At 36.5% G+C, this 20451-nt stretch overlaps 1 protein-coding gene across 4 annotated transcripts in view; it reads right to left on the reverse strand.

The window, feature by feature from the left end:
• Nucleotides 1-4730: 4730 nt before the first annotated feature.
• Nucleotides 4731-20451, reverse strand: part of FAT1 (FAT atypical cadherin 1) — a 103750-nt gene continuing 88029 nt past the window's right edge. For 2 of the 4 annotated variants that reach the window (XM_042870549.1, XM_042870548.1), the window contains exons 19-29: nt 16234-17035; nt 15250-15381; nt 14997-15160; nt 13989-14451; nt 13338-13491; nt 12988-13098; nt 12150-12781; nt 11761-11898; nt 9817-9876; nt 7321-7356; nt 4731-6443 (exon numbers count right to left, since the gene is read on the reverse strand). In XM_042870549.1, coding sequence (XP_042726483.1) covers nt 5818-6443; nt 7321-7356; nt 9817-9876; nt 11761-11898; nt 12150-12781; nt 12988-13098; nt 13338-13491; nt 13989-14451; nt 14997-15160; nt 15250-15381; nt 16234-17035 — 3318 coding nt within the window. In that variant the 3' untranslated portion in view covers nt 4731-5817. The remainder of the gene's footprint in view (nt 6444-7320; nt 7357-9816; nt 9877-11760; nt 11899-12149; nt 12782-12987; nt 13099-13337; nt 13492-13988; nt 14452-14996; nt 15161-15249; nt 15382-16233; nt 17036-20451) is intronic. The other 2 variants (XM_042870550.1, XM_042870551.1) reach the window with 2 other exon arrangements.

Raw genomic sequence — 20451 nt, forward strand, 5'->3', positions numbered from 1 at the left:
GCTTGCTTGCTGAGCAAGAATTACCCAACTGATTCAAAAGAAACCTTAGGGATACAAATGTAAATGTCAAAATAAAAGTGGAAGGTGAGGTCTCTTAAGAGATTTTGAAATTATTGTTAGAATATACTTCCTTGGACTTAAATGGAATCTCAGCTGTACTTTTTTGCAATTGTATTCCTCTGACTTTCAAAATTACTCACATTTTTCTTTTGTGCATGACTGGCTCTGATTTTTGATTTTATTTTTTTTTTTTAATTTTTAATTTGTTTGTTTGTTTTGAGTTTTGTTCCTGCTATTATTTTCTTGCTTCTGCAGTTATCTTGGGATACAAAATGCATCTTTCAACTTTCCTTGTTGCCCCAGTATTTCTGCCTTCTTCTGCAGGATCTCCCAGGGTGGGTGACCAGTGAAAGATGTGACTTAAACACTTGAAGACTCAGGCAAAATAAACATTCCTCCCACCCTTGTGTTTCTGAACAGTTACACTGAGTTTTTGTAGGTGAGATCTATGAAATTTCAAAGGGATAGAGTAGGGTTTGATTTTAAAACAAAGAAATCTTAATGCACAAAGCCTCTCTGCACTCATATCACTAATTACGATCTTAGCCATTTTCTTAGAGATCTGAAGTCTTTTTCCCCTGAAAATCAAAGCAGAATGTCCTGTTATCTTTATGGCCATCAGATGATGTTCATGGTTTGAATTAGACAAATTTGAAGTCTTATGTTGGAAGTGACTCTGTGTTTAAAGTTATCCAGAAAAATATGAAATTAGAAAGCCAAAACTTTCTGATGCAATGGAGTCTTTCCTTCTATGTTTCTTTAAAGTTAAATGCAAACTCTGAGACGGATTTCAGATTGATGCTCTGGGGATTATGCGAATGAATCATACCATCATTAATATGGCCTGTCAGTGCTCTTTCTTACTGTGAAAGCTTTTTCTCCAAACATACAAGAAAATATGAAGAAACTGAGAAGTGATTTGCAGAAAAAAGCTTACGAAGGCCTTTCATGAAATATGGTTCAGCTTTGGTGGTAACTCATTAAGCAAAGCCTCTTGCTATAATGTTCGTAATACCATGTTCTTACTAACAGTCTTAACTCCTATATGATTGCTACAAAGGCCAAATTGTTTTTTTTTCTGTGCAGAGGTTTATTAAATTTGTGATGATCATAATACTTTCAGATCAGACTGGATCAGATATAGCAAATGGGCATTGGTAACCAATAAGTTTTCAGTTATCAGTAAGATCAGACACTTATTTACTTTGTGTGAGAGATGAAAACAGTCTTATAAGCCTTCGTGTTCTTCTTATTTTAACAGCCTTCTTGTAGACTTTTGTCTCTAAGATCTAGATGAAGAGCTTGCTTTCCTGCTTTGCTGTGTAATCCTAAATACTATGCTGTACTTTTTTTTTTCTCCATCCAAACCCTAGTTAGGGTTTGGACTCAATGATCCTTATCCCTTCCAATCCTTACAGTTCTGTGAATCTGTGATCCTGGCTGTGAAAGGAACAACGCTGCCAAAAATGATGGCTATTTCAGTGTGTTTGGATTAATGGATCTTCATGTTTTTTTTTTTATGAGGGCTTGTGGTAGCTACAAATCCTAAAAGTTGCCAACAGATGGAAAGTAACTGAGGAACCTAATTCTTGACTGTTTGCCCCTTGTGTGTGGAGTGCAGAGCTTTGCTATGAAGCACAAAGACTCTGTGTAGAGACCTAGACTACTTCAGGTAGGCAATGATTTAGTATTGTTTTTGGCTTAAGTTGATTACATTTGTATCTGTTCCTACAGTGCAGGAATTTTCCTTGGGGCAATGTGGGACAGGACTTGCTGCACAGAGGCAGAGCAGAGGCTGGAGGACAGTCTGAATTTATTAATTCCATTTTATTATGAAATATCCTTGGAGGAGGGACTTCAACCCCATCCTCCTTGATACAAGTCTTACAGGATTGTCTGTTTTGTTTGTTTCTGGTTTTGTTTTTTACCTCACACTGTTAATCACGTAGAATTTATGCTCATTCTCTGCTCCAAGGCAAAATTATAATGCATCCTACAGTCCAAATAAAATACAAATTGGACAGAACAGTACTAACTTTTACCCAAATCTTATCAATGAAACCTTAAATTCTACAAGCTCATATGTGTTTTTAATAAAATAAGTAGGACAATATGGTAGTGGTTTTTTATTCCCCTGTACAAGTGAGACTTAACTGGAGAGTCCAGCATAGTCAGTAAGATCATCAAGGGTCTGGAAACTTTTGTGTGAGGAGAGGCTGAGTGAGCTGGTATTTTTCAGCATGGAAAAGAGAATGCAGGATAAGAATAAGATAAAAAAGACTTTTTACTATGGACATGCCAACTCCTTAAAAGTTGCAAGATGATTTTATTTATCTTTACCTGGGGGGAAAAAAAAATAAAAAAAATCTGCAGTGAGCTTGTCTTACGCTGTTACAAGATAGAAGTCTTGAGTTGCCACAGAATCACAAAACATTTGAGGTTGGAAACAACCTGTAGAGATCATCTAGTCTGACCTTTGCATTTATCTAGTCTGCATTTCATTGGTTTGTCTGTGAACTTGTAAACTAACAGAAACTTCGTCTAGTAGTTTCTCAAGAGAAAGTGTGAACTTTGTGTGGTGTAATGGTGAACAGTTTGGAAGAGGCAATATCTGTTTCTAGAGAATAGATTCTTTTCATGAGTACTCAGGTACTGCAAGTATGTTCAAGACTGTGCTTATATATCCTGGACTCATCTTTTATGAATATTACAGATGTACAGATTGTACCATTTGAATGTAGGGAATACTACATTAAAGGATCCTGTAGTAAAAATCATTCTGGAGTTCTAATTTATTAAATGATTGCTGATTTGTATTTGGCACTTGCATGACTATTAATATTTTGTGTAAGAGTTTATTTTGCAATGATGTAGATTTCCCACACACAATCATAAAACCTTTGAAGTTGCATCTTAGTCCATTGCTTCAAATGTGTGCTATGTCACTGATTATTTTTCTTTTCCCCTTCCCTGTAATCAGCTCACGGCAAGAAAACAGTCTGCATCTGGCAACAGATTCCTTTCTTGTGAGAACAGAGCTAGAGTGAACTTAAAATATTAAACAGCAGCTATTTAAAGAAACAGACTAGTGGCAGTAAATGCACACTGGGGACAGGAAAGAAGAGGAACTGATGAACCCATGATACACACAGCTGTGTTCTGTCATCCCATGGATGCTAACTGGTGGAGATTGTTTTATTGTAGCTTGGACTCCTAAGGCTTCGGTAAAATTTCTTGTGTAGTGGTGTAGTAGTATATGGGAAATTGGGTTTAGTTGTGCTTACTGGACTTGAGTTTGCTGATAATAGCTCCTGCCACTTCTATAAAGGGAGCATTTTTTTAATGTGGTCTTACTTTAAACACCAGCTTCTAAGCTGTTGTGGAGTTGAAACTGCCTGTTGCTTCTGTGACTGCTATATGATGCTATCTTATTTTTTTTCACTGTGAAGTACGAAATTGTGTGCTGCTTAACAGCATTGGCCTTGCAGAGAGAAAAGAGTATTATGACACTTTTCTATGTAAGGTTTTTCTGTTATGGTTTATTTTTGGCAAGAAAGTTTAAAGCTGTTTGCAGTGTAATGAGACAGTTCCCTCAATACTGATAAATGATGGTTAAGAAAGTGTTGATTCCTGTCCTTTGCATCTCTTAATTTCAAAAATCTCTTTTCCAATATTTCTGCTCTAAACTATTAGCTTAAGAAAAGTTATGTAAAGTTTTCATCTTTATTTGAGTAATAGTAAGAAAGAATGCAAGTCTATGTACTGCTTTCATCTTACTGACTCCAGAGGTTCCATTTCCACCAAGAGCCAGATAATAAGAAATCTTGAACAGAACTGCTACGTAACTCATCATTCATTTCTTCTTGAGCTACAAAGTTTAAGCAGTGATCAAAATTAATATGGAAAGTGTTACACCCTTTACTCAGTTCTATAAGATTCTTTTAAGGCTATTGGGATTAAAAAAAAAAAATTCTTTAACAATGAGTCTGATGTACAGAAAACTCTACGATTGGGGATGAAAGCTGCAGCATAAAGCCAGAATATAGTTTTAAGCCCATTCATTTTAGCTTTTTTACATACGTCAAGAGATTCTTACCTGCATATTAGCAAATTAACACTGAGGATGTGGTGTGTTGTGCTGAGCTCTTGACTGTCATGAAATCTGACAGGATCTGCAGTTGTACCATTCTAAGCTGAAGAATTTTCCGTAGGAGTAGGAAAAAAAGGAGGTGAAAAGATTTCTAGCTGTGATAAAGAACACACTGATGTGCTATCTTGCTATGAGTTTTAGTGTTCCTCGTGCAGGAAGTAAAAGAAAATTATCTTACTCCTTTCACTCATGGTCAGAGCAAATTTAAGCTGGACAACTGTGTTAGGGGCTTTGTTCTTTTCTGGTAAAAAAAAAAATAGCTGGGCAATCTACAGATAAACGGTATGCTGTCTTGACTTGCATCCAGTGTAAATTTAATACAAGAGTCTGCAATTAAAACACTGCTTAAAAACTCACAAACTCAGAAATTAGCACAGAAATTTCAACATGGAAGTGCATGGTAAAGGAATAAATAGAAATGAAAATCCCTACCTAAGTAAATTCAGAAAAACTACTCAGTAAGCTATATAATAGCTGATGTTATATGCTTAAAGAAAAATGCAAACTGTGAGAAGGCTACTGAAGTTTGATACCCATCAATCTTTATTCATACTGGCCCAATTACTTTTAAAAACACCATTAAGTGGACACATACTGCCATCTAGTGAGCATCTCTAACAACTGCATTTTGGTTTCTGAGGAGAGAAAATTGTGTTGCTTTGTGCAAGTAACTTAATACAGTACAAAACATAGACTTAAAAATGCTGCACTGATTACTTTGTCAACTGTATGTTATATAACAGAGATAGAGCAAGGCTAAAGTATTTTATTAATAATTTATTGTCAGTAAGAAAGACTGGCTAATGGTAATTTTCAGTAAAAACCTTTACAAGACCATTGGATCACAAATATACAGACACTATAAAAACCGTGTCATGGTGGTTTTGGTTTTAAACTGGTATGCAGAGGGTCTTCAACACACTTTCCAAGAAGGGAAAAAATGTTTACAGTTCTAAAATACAGCAACCCACTTAAGACATTTCCATGTAGCTGACCCAGAAAAATATCAGACCTAACCTATGTACAATTGGAATTGTGTGAATATGTTGAAATTCTCGTAATGAAATGTCAAACCTTGGTTTTGGGGGGAATACATACAGTGATGCCCTGATTATAATAACTCAGGGTGCTAGTTTTAATGGCACACAAACACCACTATTTTCAGTGGGAAAACAAATTCACAAAATATCTACAAAATCTAGTTAAAACTATTAAAATCAAAACTGTACATAAAATTTACAAAAAGTAGGAGGAAATTAATTTTCATTAGAACTATATAAATATATGCATCATGCTAATATGGAGAAGTGGTATGTGATTTTTTTAACATAGACAATGCAAGTACAAAAAACACGTTCAAAAATGGCACAGTCAGTGGAATTCTTGGAACTGTCCAATCATAGTAGGTCAGGAAATGGAAATAAGCTGATTTAGTGAAATGAACTGCATGATCCAATGCCACCATGCCAGTTTAGCTCACTGAAACAGAAGCATTCACTGAGGCTGGGAAAAGAGGGGTAGAGGAAAGAAAATGAAAAAGCTCTTGAAAATTGTTCTAGAATTGATTAAGTCTGTTAAGAGTCCAGGCACTTTGTTGAGTGTGAGTGTCAGACTTCTGTATGTTGCTGGGAATCAAGTGGAGGAATTTTCACATTTTCAAAATGACTGTCATCTCCACTCTCATAGTCACTCATCATGACTTCAGACTCCATTTCACAGCATGCTGACACATCAGAGCACGAAGCCGTGGAAGCATACACAGACATGGACATGTTGTCTACAGTGGGAGCTTCGAAGTCTCTATTGTACCCTAATGTGTAAGGAGCATAAGGTTCTCTGTAATTGCCACTGGCACCACTGGTTGTGGTCTGAGGTTCAGACATGTCTGCAGGATAGTGATGGGGAAGATACTGATTAAGGTTAAACCTCTGCCTGCTTCTTGCAGAAGAACCCAAGCTACCTAAGGCTGGCATGTCTCTGGGAGGCTGTATTGATTCAAACTGGTCACTGTATTCTGGTGGTAATGGTGGAAGCTCATCAGGTGCAGGAAAGTCATCAGGTGGAGGTGGAAAATCACTTTCTATGTCATAACCGCCAGGGTAATAGTCTGTATCGATGGCATTTGGATCTGTATAGAGGGGAGCTGACTCCTCAACCACTTCATAATTTGGATACTCTTGGATACCTGGCAGTTGAACACTTGGCATCCAGTCTGATGTATCCCAGTGATAACCTAAAAAGTGAACATTAAAAAAAAAAGTGTTAGTATCTCATCTTCAAGTCAGTCTGAACTGATAATTCAACGCATGTATTAAGGCAAGGCAGTCACTGTGATTAGGACGTTACTTGTTAATTGGAGAACAGTGTGCTTGGCTCCACAGAAGACATTCAACAAAACTTTACATTATGCCATGCATTAGATATTGCATCATTCACATTTAAACTTTTAAACTTTCTCAGACATCTCACCTAAAATGAGAAGAGCTGCAGGTCAGCAAATAATCAATGGTTTCTCTGGTGCAGCTAAATTCTTAATCAGTTGTTGTTTGAGTAATTAGAATTGGCTTGCTAACCAATGCCCAGTTTTCTTCTGAATATGTTTAGCATAAATAAGCCTTGCTTTTCCTATGTAAAAGAAGTAATTTCTAACTGGTAAAGTACCCAGGCTACTTAAAGTGACCTTTACCACTTGGCTGAATTTTAGTGTTAGGCTTTATAATATCTCAAACAATTGCACCTCTCCATGCTTTCGCACCTCTGATAAAATTCCTTTCTCTTTCTCTACATGTAAAGATGTTCCACACTTGAACAGAAGAACAAAATCAGGCTTGATCATGCATGGCAGCCTTCCCTTGAATAAGGTTTTATTGCTCTGCTGAAAATCAGGTGTAAGCCTAATGTCATTTAAAAAATGCCTATGTGTGTATAGATTTTTAACCTGAATACCAAAAAGGAAAATTAATACAAAACTGGAATAAGGTGCAAATCTAGTAAAAAGAGTAATCACTGCAGACAAATGCACAGCAAGCAATTGATAGTAAGTCTGTGTTAAAACCAAGTGTTAACAAAAATATTTTGGTGCATATCAATGAACTGCATGCAGAAGTCACCTCTTGAATTGCTGAGGTCAGGAACAGCAAAAGATTCTTTAGTTGGCAGAATGAGAAGAAAAAGGAGAAAATACCTGTTGTTAGGAATCAAATACTAGAACCAATACGGAGACAAATATAATGATTTTCACTAAGAGGCTACCTTTGTTTTTAGTATACTCTAGGTAAATATGGCTTTCTATTGAGCAGTACTAAAGTTGGCATTTTTTCCTCGGATCCTCCTTTATTAGACTAGCTGTAGAATTGCTGCTGAGTCAATTGTAAAGCCCACCTGGGACACTGTCTTGTTATGGCATAATCTGGAGGGCACAGTCTGAAATTCTCATTTCATCATATTTAGAACTTTCTTTAAGGGTAACAACACTGATCCTTTTCTTGCTCCACACTCTCTTGGCTTTTGATACAGGGATATATCTATAAGGACTTGTACTTTCTAGTGTCTCACATGAAGATGGAACTTTCACTTTAGAATCTAGCTTCCACAGGCTGTGAATGGGAGATCTACCTGTTGCTATACAGCAATCCCAACAACTTCTGCTTAGCACAGAACTGCACCTGTGCTGACAAACTTTAAACCCTTCTTTCTCAGTAATTCCTTATGGAGGTCTGAAAGGAGGGATGCCTGCCTATTCTGATCCCAGAATCATCTCCTAAGAATTGAAGCTTGTATCTAAGAAAGGTCAAAGGTCTGAGACCCTTCAAATATCTCCGGTCTCCTCACTGGGAGAATGTTCTGACCACGAGACTACTTAAAAAACAGCTTCTTTGGTTTTGTAGGGAAACTGGGTGCAAAACTGAACTCAATAGGCAGATGACTGGCTATTCTGGGTTAAAGACCACTCAACACAAAATACAACAGCAAACTAGAACTTGATGTACCTATCTTCCTAGGTGACACTTCGCTACGCTGGAGCTCTATTTCCTCTTGCACTCAACACTGCTGTTTGCAGAGAGCTACAGCCTTCTCTGAGGAGCAGTGCAGGGAATACAGGCCTATAATTATCATAGCAGGAGATTGTGTAGTCGATGCTTCTAGGATACTTTTTGAGAATTGAGGAAAAGACCATCTGTCTCAGAGCCTGACCTTTGCTGAAGGTTGGAGCAAGGATCTCTGCTAATCAAACTAGCACCATTCTGAGATGCTCGAAAGCAGAACTCTTTACCCACTATGTTTCACAGAATGAATGCTTATTTAGATTAGAAACTTCCAAGTATTAAGAAGCAGGTGAGCAGGACATTTTTAATCTCTGTCCTTTCTGGATGGTTTGCAATGCATAAAATAACTGTTTTTTTTTTTTACACTGATACTAAAACAGTGAATATTTCCAACTGTCTTGAGAACTTGCTTTTGCTGCCTCTAGTCTTGAAATCTTAGTTTTCCTCTTAGTTTTTCCTAAGTTACTGTGCATTACAATTTTTTTTTTTAGCACTGGGGACTATGATCTATTTGTAAACATTAATGATATATTCTTCTGTGATTAGAAGTCTTTGCATTTGCCTACTTTTTCATGTCTCTGCATATACTAGAGAACATGTACTTCAAATAAGAAGCCAAACAGAATCGTTAGGTACTGTAAATATTTTTATGATCTTAAAATGGCTTTGTTTTCAGCAGGACTTCTATGGTTTCCTAGTCTATTTTGTTTTTATTAAGAAATGAGAAACATATGCTGTGGGTATCACTTCAGAAGTAGCCTCCACAGACTTGCAGTGGAGATCTAAAGGAGCAAGCTATTGAAAATTCCAGTTCTATGTAAGCTTATTGAGAGGTTAGTGTGTGTATAGGCCCAGTGGCACTTCTATTACTACTACTATTTTGTACAGAGTTTGTTTCTTAAATGTTAGAAAGAAAATACATTGAATAGCTATTGCGCCTCCTTCTAAGGCACAGATGGATATATGCAAACAAGTGTGTGTACATACATATACACACACAAACATGCCTTTTAGATACTCAGTAAGAACAGGAAGTAAGCAACTACTTAAGCTGGTAGGGATGTGCATGCCTGTACACCTCAATTGCATACTATAAGTCAGTTATTTTCTGCTATAGACAAGCTCATCCAAGATGACGAGGGAGGAGCGTATTGGGCTACTCATGTTCTGCTCTGCCAAAGCCAACAGGGTGGATGGGGAAAGAAATGGAACTGTGGACTGCTGATTTTTCATCTATTTTGGTGCACATAATTATCTCTGATGCTGTCTTTGCCTGCCAGAAGCTTTATTGCGAATGTTGTCAGACAACAGTAAGAACCAATATCTTTTTATTCCTTTTTTTTTCCCCCCTAAAAAACCCACACTGAAACATGCCTGCAGGGTAGATACAGCATACACATGAAAATACAAATACACATACCATATAAATATACTCTTTACTAATGCTTATGAGAAAATGTAAGTAAACAATAGTTTATAACTCTCAACTGCTACATTACTAGAAGAAAAACGTGCATTATTCTGCCAAAGCAGTAAATAAATATGAAAACATGTATATACCTTCTTTTTCCACCGAGTCAACAACAGCATTGACAAGGTGTATTACAGTCACTACGGAAGCTTGTAAAAGGTATAAAAGGAGCAAATTAAAACAAACCTATAGTTAGTATCATTTTAAACAGCATACAGGTATACAAAATACTGTAAAATCGTAGTCCATTATTATTTTAAAAACGAAGATTATTGGTGTAATATATATATATACACACACTATCTAGAAAGCAATTGCATGTAACATGTAAAACACATCTCTGAACCTGACTTTTGTTCTTTATGAACATAACAAGGTACTTGTTATTCTTGAAATTCTGCACAAGCACAAAATTGTTTTACTTTTTTATTGCTTTTATATTTATTCAATACAGTGTTTGTACCATACTTCATCTGAATTGCAATAAGCCCAGGCACCCCACAAATGCTGATGTGTGGTGAATTAAGGAGTAATTAAGGAATAGGCTTCCTACTGCTGTTTTCTTCCCCCTCAACAGAGAGGTAGAATCTTTCACTGCAATGAAAGGATAGTAGGAATGACAAAATCAGATTGATGTCGCTGATGTGTTTTTTAAGTCACAATCAGAATAGATTAATTAATCTGCTATAGCTTCCTCTCCCAAATGTACTTTTAGAAGGGAGAAAGATTTATAGAGTAGGATGAGGTAAGCACATGCAATTTGTTTGCAAGTCTCAGGGATAAGATTTCAAACTAATCAATTCAAAATCTACCAAAAAAGGAGGAAGGAACAATCTCTGTGATGCTACAGTTATTTCTCTCAGAATGATGCATTACTGAGTAATCAATCCATGACAAGAAATACCTGTAGGCATGTATGAAATGTATGGGATGAAGGAGAGGGGAGAACATGTACTGCACAACACTTAATACCACAGGAAAAAGTTGAAAGTTGATATAAAGTCTACTAATAAATGATGAGTACTATAAGCATACCATTTTACTTTCACCAATCATTAACAGACTTCTATTAAAGAACGAACCACTCTAACTTGTTAAGAAGTGGAATGTTCTTAACTCCTAAACTAAAGAAATTTTAAATTCTTGTTACCATACAGAGACAAAAGCAGGAATTGGAATAGAGTTGGAACACCTGAACTTAGCAAATTAAATTATTAGACAACCATGTCTTCGTCCAATCAGTCTAAAATATTTCTGAATATATAGATGCATTCTGATCAAACAGTAAAAGCATCTGTTGTAACAGAAAAATAAGACTTCCAATCAATAATAGTAATAAAATGCTCAAATAAGTACACTGATTATGCTTTGTGGGACTAGGATTGTGATTAAAAGATTTTATTTTAATTTTCATATTGGCTTTTTTCAGAGCATTAATTTTTAATTAATTCATTATAATCATGGTGAAAGCCAAGTATACTGCTCTACTATAATAAAATTCCTTTTTTGTAGCTTCCTTCATTACTAAAGTAATCAAACTTACAAGCAATCCCTTAAACTCTGCTCTCACTCAGAACTGATCTGATCCATATGGGAGCTGAGGTCGCAGCAAGAAAAAGAGAAGGAAACACATGAAACTGTAACACCAGAAAGCTTTACTAAAAGCTGAATGTCAAAACTGAAGTTGTAGTTGCACAGGCAAAGGCTGTTTTTTCATTCACTCTATATAAGATAACTAATCATTAAATTTGAATGTGCTTTTAACATATAGTGCTAAATACCTTGTGCTGCATTTACACTGTTAATATTCTAACACTGGCATGAATATATAGGTAATTTTAAGGTAAAGTAATAAACATAGGCAAAAAAAAGCTAACAGATTTGAGTATTAAAATAAATACTAATATATATTAAATTGTGTACTTAATATATATTAGATGTATGTAACTCCTATTAATACTAAGAGCGATTTAGATGCAGAGACATTATGAATGAACATAAGAAGCACTACAGAATGATTAGAGTTTACATACCATTGTCATCACATGATTCAGACTGGAAGGAGCTAAGAGACTGGACTTCAGACATGCTTTCTCTAGCACTATAAGGATAGGAGCTCTTTTCATCCAGAGGCTTTTTTGAAAGGCAGGGGTCAAGATCTACTACTTTAGCTGGAAGATAAAGTTTCAGGTAAGGCAATTAACAGACTTGATTAGAAGAGTCAATAGAAATTAAAGCTTTCTAAGATCTATACTTCTAAGAAAACTTAGTAGTATATGAAGCTGAGTCAGACTCGAGAACTAGTAAAATTTTAATGCTTTTTCTACCACAGCAGGCACAGACCAGGCTTTGAGCTCATAGTAAAACTGTGCCACAAACACACCTTTAACTAAAAGGTAACAAAACTAAGAGAGTTTCTTACTGTCATAGTCAAAATCCCAGCTGGGCTTCTGTATCGAATCGCTGTCTGAAGGAGAGTTGGAGGGAGGTGGAGGTGGCAGGTTTGGTGCTACACTGCAAACAGCTACAGCTTTCCGGTGGCCGTGCACAGAATCTGGGTTAAAAGTACTAAATTCTGGGTGCTCAGGAATTGCAGACCCCTCAAAAGAATTCCTGTCAAGGTTGTTCCTGGAGTCACTTGGAATGCTTGGAGTGTATGAAATGGGACGAACAGGAACCTGTGGTGGGATGTCAGAATAGATGTTCTTATTCAATTTTGCATCAAAATAAGGTCGTTGCAAGAAAGCTGTTGTAGCTCCCAGCTGCTTGTCTTCAGGTTCTGGTTGGTGTTTCTTCTTTCTATTCATCACTTTGCGGCAAACAACAAAAATCCCAACTAACAAGAATATTCCAGCGATGAAAACAATAATTCCAATTACTTCAGCTAAACTAATGTTCCAAGAAGTTGAAACATATTTGTTAAGAACAATGTCTGTGCAGTGCTTTCCTCCAAATCCATGGCTGCAATTGCAGTGATATGAACCATAAGTATTCTCACAAAGGGCACCATTAAGACATGGGTTGTCTGTGCATTCATCAATATCGGTCAGACACCTACCAGAATCAGAGATGAGAAACAATAGTTAGCTAACATCAGTAATCACTGCTGTAGTCTCCTTGTTCAACAATTCTAAATATGTTTAATATGCAATATCATACACTACCAGGCAACTTGCTATTCTATCACCATTCCAAATTTCTATCAACTTGAACTGGTAAACATTGATAAAATTTCCATTTCTGTGGAATGATCTACTCACCTTTCTCCCCGAAAGCCTGCTTCACACTCACAAACAGGTCCATCCAAACTGTCAATGCACTTGCCACTATTTTTACAAGGATTGTCTTTGCAATATGGACCCAGCTGGCACCTTCAAAAGAGGAAAAAAAACAATAACAGAAGAGCCACTGTCTTACTGTAAGTTGCATAAATAGTATTAGGTATAGTGGGAATCAAGGCTGCAATATAGGGGCTGACATTAACCAACTCAGTGGGTTTCAAAGTGTGAACGTGAAGTAGAAAAGAGATTTAAAAAAAAACAGAGAAAGGGTTATTTTTATATTCTGTGCTGTAAGGGGTTCATTTGCACAAAAAACCATACAAACATACCTTTGGCCTGTGTACTGTCCTCGGCACTGGCAGATGAAATCATCGCTGACTGGGATGCAAGTACCTCCATAAAGGCAGGGATTGGAAGCACATGGGTTGACGCTTACATCACAGTGAGTTCCCATGAATAAAGGAGCACACTTGCAGTAGTAACCTGAAATCAAATACATTCTTTTTGAAAGGTGCACATAGCTTTACTAGATTCAAGATGAAATCTGCCCTGCCCACCTACCTGTTCAAAGAGAGAGAGAGAGGACAGAAATAGAAACATTCTATTGAAAAATGAAGGAAAGTCTAATGGAAATGTTTTCTGACATGTGACTGAAGGTTAACTGTCACTTATCTCTCAGAAATCATGCTTGCCATAATGTTTTCAGAAAGTTTTCAGAAGTTCTAAAGCAGGCATTCAGAGAACGGACCTCAGTGTTGACTGACACTGAAGATTAAATCCTTGCATTGTTTGATGGGTTTTGCCTACTTCTTATTCCAAGGAACTCAGTGTCTAGAACACAGGCAGACATAGCCTTACTCCCTGGCAAACAACAGCCTTCTACAACTCTCTGGAAAAGCAAAAAACATTTGCAAAATTGTTTTGGCCTTCCAAGGCAGATAAGCGGAAAAGCAGTTTTGAAAACCAGCAGAACAGCTTACCTCCATTTGACAGGGCATTGCAGATGCCTCCATTCTGACATGGGTTACTTGAACACCCTTCTGTGGTACTAAGCAAGCACCCAGGAGTCACATCGACAGATTCTTCCATGTGTGCATAATTTCGTGGCTTGCTGTTTAAGGGGAGCTCTTGTCCATTAAGAACAATAGAATCCATGCAGCCTCTGAAACCACTGCTAACCTGAGGACTCCTGCCATGTCTTGCACCTTGCTGCCGAATATGACCACCAAAAAACACATGATTATCTAGGTTTAGTGTCCTAAGTGTACCAGGAGCAGTACCAGATGCAGTATGCACCCTGTCTAGAACAAGTCGTGCATAATTTCCATCTACTTCAAGAGACACTGAATGCCACTGGCCATCATTAATCTGAATGCTCTGAACAGAGACAATGCCGGGTCCACTGCCACAGTCAAATTTATATTGCAGCCTTCCATGATGAATCTATAGAAGAAAGATACATCATCAACAAAAGGAGCACAGAGAATCCCTGCAAAAAGTAAAAGTCAAACATATTGGTGCCTCTTAAAAGTTTACATTTGTTACAGAGACAAGATGATGGTGGTGTCCATAAAGGGCAGTTTACTAACAATGTATTCTAAACATTCGCAGTGATTGTGATTCACTTTATACGATCCTTTTAATTAAAATGGATATAGAACTTTTTTTCCCTACCGTAAAGAACTCTCAGATTGTCATCAAAGATTGCAGTATCTTGTGTTTTAAGTGATTAATATCTCATGTTTCAAAAAAATTTTTTCTGTCTGGACTTGAAGAGTATAACAAACAAATAAATTTAAAACTAGTATTTAAAGTAGATCTTCTCTTTTTTCTCTTTTTTTTAACACTGAAGAAAATAGATTCTTTTTACATATTAAAAGGTTTTTATAAGCGTTGGCCACCAGGATGTATTAAAAAAAAAATCTTGAATGCAACTCTCATAACAACTCTGCAGAAATGTCGGTATGAATTAAGGAGGAGATATGTACCTCTAAGATACTGTAGTCTGTTCCTCGAGCATACATTACAACTGCATGAGCAGAGTAAGTTCTAAGTCTCATTGTCAACTTCATTTCTTCTTTGTTCTCATTTTCCATGAGACGATATTTCACATAACTGTTCCCACTGAATGTTACGGCAGAGCCCACCGATGCTAAGGGATACAGAAAAGTATGACACGTTAGCACAGGGCTGGAAAATAGTATGGTTTTATGGAGAAATTTTTTAAAGCAAATTTCTTACCAGGACACTGTTCAGTTTTGCTGTCATGGCAAACACAGGTGTATTTTCCATCCTTTGGATCTCCTAAACATTCAGTACCTTCAGGGCATGGGTTTCCTTCACACACACTATTCACCACAGGGCATTTCCCTTCTGTGAAATGAAATATATTATTTTTCTTCTGTTGGCAGTAATAGTATTTTGTGAAAAAAGGACATTTATGAACAGGAGCTGATAGCAACCCAAATGATACTCTTCAGTATCAGGCAACAAGGAAGTGAATAATAGTCATGAGACGTGATTGACAAATACAGACTAGGCAAATAGTGTGTACAATGGCTGATGTTCATAGTTATCTCAATTCCACTGAAAAAATTTGGAAAATCATGCTGTGGTTTAAGGCTTACTCATACTGTCACACATCATAAAAAAAAAAACAAACAGACACCCACAAGTACATAGATATAAAACATAAGCAGAGGAGAAGAGTGTGTATTTGAAACAGAAAAGGAAGGGGCTTGAAGTATTTATTTCAGATGTAAGTTCAGCCAGCAGTGCTAATCAATGATTTTAAAAAGCCATCTCATTTTCCTAAGAGCCAAAGACAAATTCATCATTTGTTATAAATCTGTATGCTTTTATCTTTTTTAATGCATATTAATTTCCTGGTTCAAGCTGTCATTCATAGCTAAGTTTTGAAGCTGCATAAGATCTTTCTCTTAGCAGAAACCCAGATATACTCAAGTACTTTGCAATAACTTATTTCTGTGCATACAAGACTGAATAGTCATTATTCACGCAATCTAGAAAGAGCAACAAAGGAAAAAGTCCTTTATAAAATGGATAATGAAGATATAAGTATAAAAAAAATGACCTCACATAAGCATATATTGTATAAAGTCTTGTTATCTAATTTTAAGAGAAGAATTACTCCTTATTTTAAATAAAATTTGGTGAATATTGCAGTGCAGGTTACAGAACAGTTTTCCTTTCTGCTTTCCTTACCTTTACAAAGACAAACTGCTGCTCTGTGATGACGAGGAGTGACAAAACTCAGCCTGGCTGTGCTGTGAGTTGACATGATATTCTCATCCAGTGTTACTTTTTCTTCACAAAATTTCAAAGGACAGTCTAGGCCTGCACAAAGCTTATGGAAAACATCAATTATCCGAACACCTAGAATCTCCTCTAGGTCAGGCACAGAAGAATTTATCTTGTGGAGCAAAATTCTCATTGGATGCTGAAAGCTTCCAGATTTTTCAATATTCAAGAGGACATCAAGGTTTGAAGGAGGATCAGAAGGCTGCAAACTAATAATCTGGATGTCGTTTCTCCTCACACCTAAGATGTTTCTTAAAGCTCTCTGGAAATTGCGCCAGTAATCACCAATGAATTCTTCAGGAGCAAGGTTTGCAAAGCGTATTGTAATGCTGTGATTTAGTAAATCTTGTGTGATTTGTTTGATGTGCACAGTAATATCAGCTGCAGTTGTAAATTTTCCATCTGTAACAGTGACATTTAGGAGGTATTGTCCCACATCTAACCTTTTATGTGCTATTAGTTTGCCTCCAGTACTGGAAACAGAGAACATGGATTCCATTTTGGAGTCCAGGCTATAAGTCAAAGTATCATAAACATCTTGGTCAGTTGCATGAATTTTTCCAATGACACCACCTGAATATTCTTCGCCAAAGGCTGTAATAAAGATTTCTAGAGGCAGAATTGCTGGAGCATAAATGCTTTCTTCAATAACTCTAATATCAACATATGTCAGAGATGACAACGGTGGCTTTCCATTATCTGTGACCTAGTGGAAGACAAGGTTATAATTAGATTTTTGCTTTATCTCATCAAATTCTGTTGTAGGTATGTGTACATTATGCAGTAGTGCTGCATTTTTCTACAAACGCACACACAAACATACAAAAGTTCTTATGGGTGAATGATTTTAAAAATTGCAAATTCAGGTTTATGACAAGTTAATTCTGAAAATTTAGAAAACTTATTTTAAACACACACACACACAGACATGTTTCACTTCTTCCAAGATTAAAAGGGTGAGGTGTTCTTAATATCTCTACGTGCAAGAAAGCCTACTAGCACTTATAGCAAATGCAAAGGAAATGCACAGTAGCTGATTTCGGACAGCAGATGGTGCTCGAAGCTTTTTTAGTGCAATCATGGAAACAAATTACAAACTCAAAATTACTCATGGACTCTAAATTTCTAACAAATTTCACCACTTATTAGGAGATGGATCTTGCAGACAATGTAAATGCAGTATGCCAAATAGTAGTGCAAAAGAAAAACAATGAATGTAGAAAGTTACAGTTAATTATGCTGTCGTTCATGATTAGTAATCATGGAGAGGAAAAAAAAAAACAATCTGTGATGGTATTTGCTTCAGACAATTATAGTAATTAACAGAATCGGCATCGCTCATTTTTAAAGTCTTTTAAACATCATGTCCCTTATCTTTCATCCTTTTTTGACAACAGCATACACAGGTATTAGGAGGAGAGAACAGAAAAAAATGATTATAAGAATAATAAAGAGTATTCCTTTGGGTTTACTTCTTTCACTTTACATTTCTCAGTTCTTATCTCCCTTCTAGCTTTTTCCCAGTGCTCTTTTGCAATTACTGAAAATGAGACTAAAGAAACAGGCAAAGATGACGTAGATATGATGTGAAGGAACAGAGAGAATATGCAGGGCTCAGAGAATATAAGATATCCTCCACTGTTCAAAAGACGTTGAAATAATTTTACCATGACTACAGGTTGATGGTCTAATCTATGCAGAGGAATTGCTTTTGATTTTTTAGACAAATTTAAGCAAAAGAAAATAACTCCAGAACACAACATGTGTACAAAATTTTTAGAAGGCTAGGTATGTGTCTCACATAACTACATACTTCTATCAGTAATTCCAAAAGGCAAAGCTAGAAGCTTGACCTCTAGTTACCCAAGCACAAATAAGGAGAGAGACAGAGAGACGGAGCAAGCTTATGTTGGCAAAGTTTTGTTTTGCCTAGATTTCTGCCTGGAAACAAGACAAGGCAGGCAGTCTATCTGCAGCACAAAAGCCCAAGGGAAAACACAAAAATACTTAAAACAAACAAGCGAGCAAAATTGTAACAAATGGACAGCAAGTGGGAAAGAAGACCCCCAGAAGAAGCTATCTTTCAATAATGTAGATACTTAAAAATCTGCTATAGTTTTAAACTAAAGACTTCAGAAGTGCAGCACAAAAGAGACCGTATGACTCATAGCTGAACATTTCACACACTAATGCTATGAGACATTTGTTAATGGATAGTCTATTTCCTTTGGAAAAAAGGAAAGCAAATCTGAGTAGCATGTACATGCTGAGAAAAAAGAGGCTCATGTGAAAGTTTATTAGTGGTGGTGATTTCTGTGTGTGTATGGCAGGGGGAAGATTTCTGAGTTCAACTAAATCCGTAACATAAGAAGAGCACTGCCTCAGCAATCCATTCAGAGAGAAATAAAAGCTGTGAGTACAGTAAAGGGGCCCCCCTTTACTGTGAAGATCAGTTAAAAACAAAACCAAGCAACAATGGATCATGCACAGCTATTAACCTAGGAGCTGCAAGAAGAAAGTATAGAAATTAGAGACTTGAGAAGATTTTTTTTTTCATGAAAAAGGAAATAATATCTTCCCTAGAGTCATGTACCTATTTTTACGTGTGTCACTGAACCTGAAGACTTGTGATATGGAAATTGTAGTTTTAGTCTTAGATTCCTTCAGACTTGTGTGTGGTGACTTACTGAAGAAAAGATAATTGCGAATTATAGCACTGTCAATTTAAAAGAAATGATCATAATAAGTGATGATAAATGGCAACTGAAAGACAGTGATGCATTTCCAGAATCCATGCAAAGAACTTCTAAATCAAAGTATGAGACAAGTACAAAATATTAAGATTGGGCAATATAGAACAACAAAAAAAATACATATGTATGACTTTAGTGCAGTCTTATAATGATGTACAAACTCTGAGAAGTGTTTGTTCTAAATGAGTACTTTGCTTTAAGATGCTTGTTTAGTTATTGAGTGTGATTAAAATTCTCCCTTTATTCATTCTCTAGAAAAAATGACACTGATCATTTAGCACTGATGCTGTGCTAAAGATAAGACAGCTGAAGTACTGACAGACTGCTTACAGGCATTAGGTGGCTTGGAAATGAAAAGAATTGCATGAATCCATCAAGAGAAAAGTGTTAGATTGATCTATTGTACTTAACAATAGGCAGACACATTAGGAAGGGCCAAACGTGCAGCTAAATCATGAAGTGGGATTGAGACAGTCTAACAGTCCACACAGCAGTCAAAATTGCAGCCATGTACATTAACAGGAATACACTTTAGAAGCAAATTACATATAAATCATAGAATCACCGAAGTTGGAAATGATCTCTAAGATCATCCAGTCCAATCGGCCACCTATCGCCAATATTTCCCACTAAACCATGTCCCTCGGTACAACACCTAAATGTTTCTTGAACACATCCAGGGACTCCAATGCCTCCCTGGGCAGCCCGTTCCAGTACCTGACCACTCTCTCTTTTGAAGAAGCTTTTCTTCATGTCCTAAATCAGTTACTGTTTAGAGAAAAATATAAAATGCAATATACAAATCTTGTATTATACGAATAGCACACATAGGAAAAACAGTGTTTGATATTCTCTTCCCTAAACAAAAACACGGCTTTGGGAAAACAGTACAGAATTTGGAAAGCATATTATGTAAGTGTGACAAAGCCCACCTTTGAATCCTGCTTTAGACTAATACAACCTGGGAAGGCCAATAGATCCTTCACTTGAAGGCTAATCTGTCTCACCAGATCATTAGCAGATCATTACTGAGTAGCAAATAACTGACAGTGGGATGATTTATGTCCCTGACACCTTTCTAATCTATATTCTTAAATCCTAAACTAAACTTAAAAGGAGCCTTTACCTATGGCTACTCATACTCATGTCTCCTGATACAATGTTTCAGTGACTCAAGAAACAAATCACAGTACCTCTGGGAATTATTTTTTGTTCCCCAAAGAGGTCAACTTTCTATAAATACACTATCATTATTACCCCATTGCAGACAAAATTCATTACACTCTTGAGCAAACAGTACTGCTGTAAAATTCTACACACTTATTCAGAAATGATGTGCAATATTACATATGAGAATAACAGAGATGTA

The sequence above is a fragment of the Lagopus leucura genome, unplaced genomic scaffold (assembly GCF_019238085.1).
Source record: "Lagopus leucura isolate 7727_CA_CO unplaced genomic scaffold, USGS_WTPT01 Super-Scaffold_100004, whole genome shotgun sequence".
In the NCBI taxonomy this organism is placed as follows: domain Eukaryota; kingdom Metazoa; phylum Chordata; class Aves; order Galliformes; family Phasianidae; genus Lagopus; species Lagopus leucura.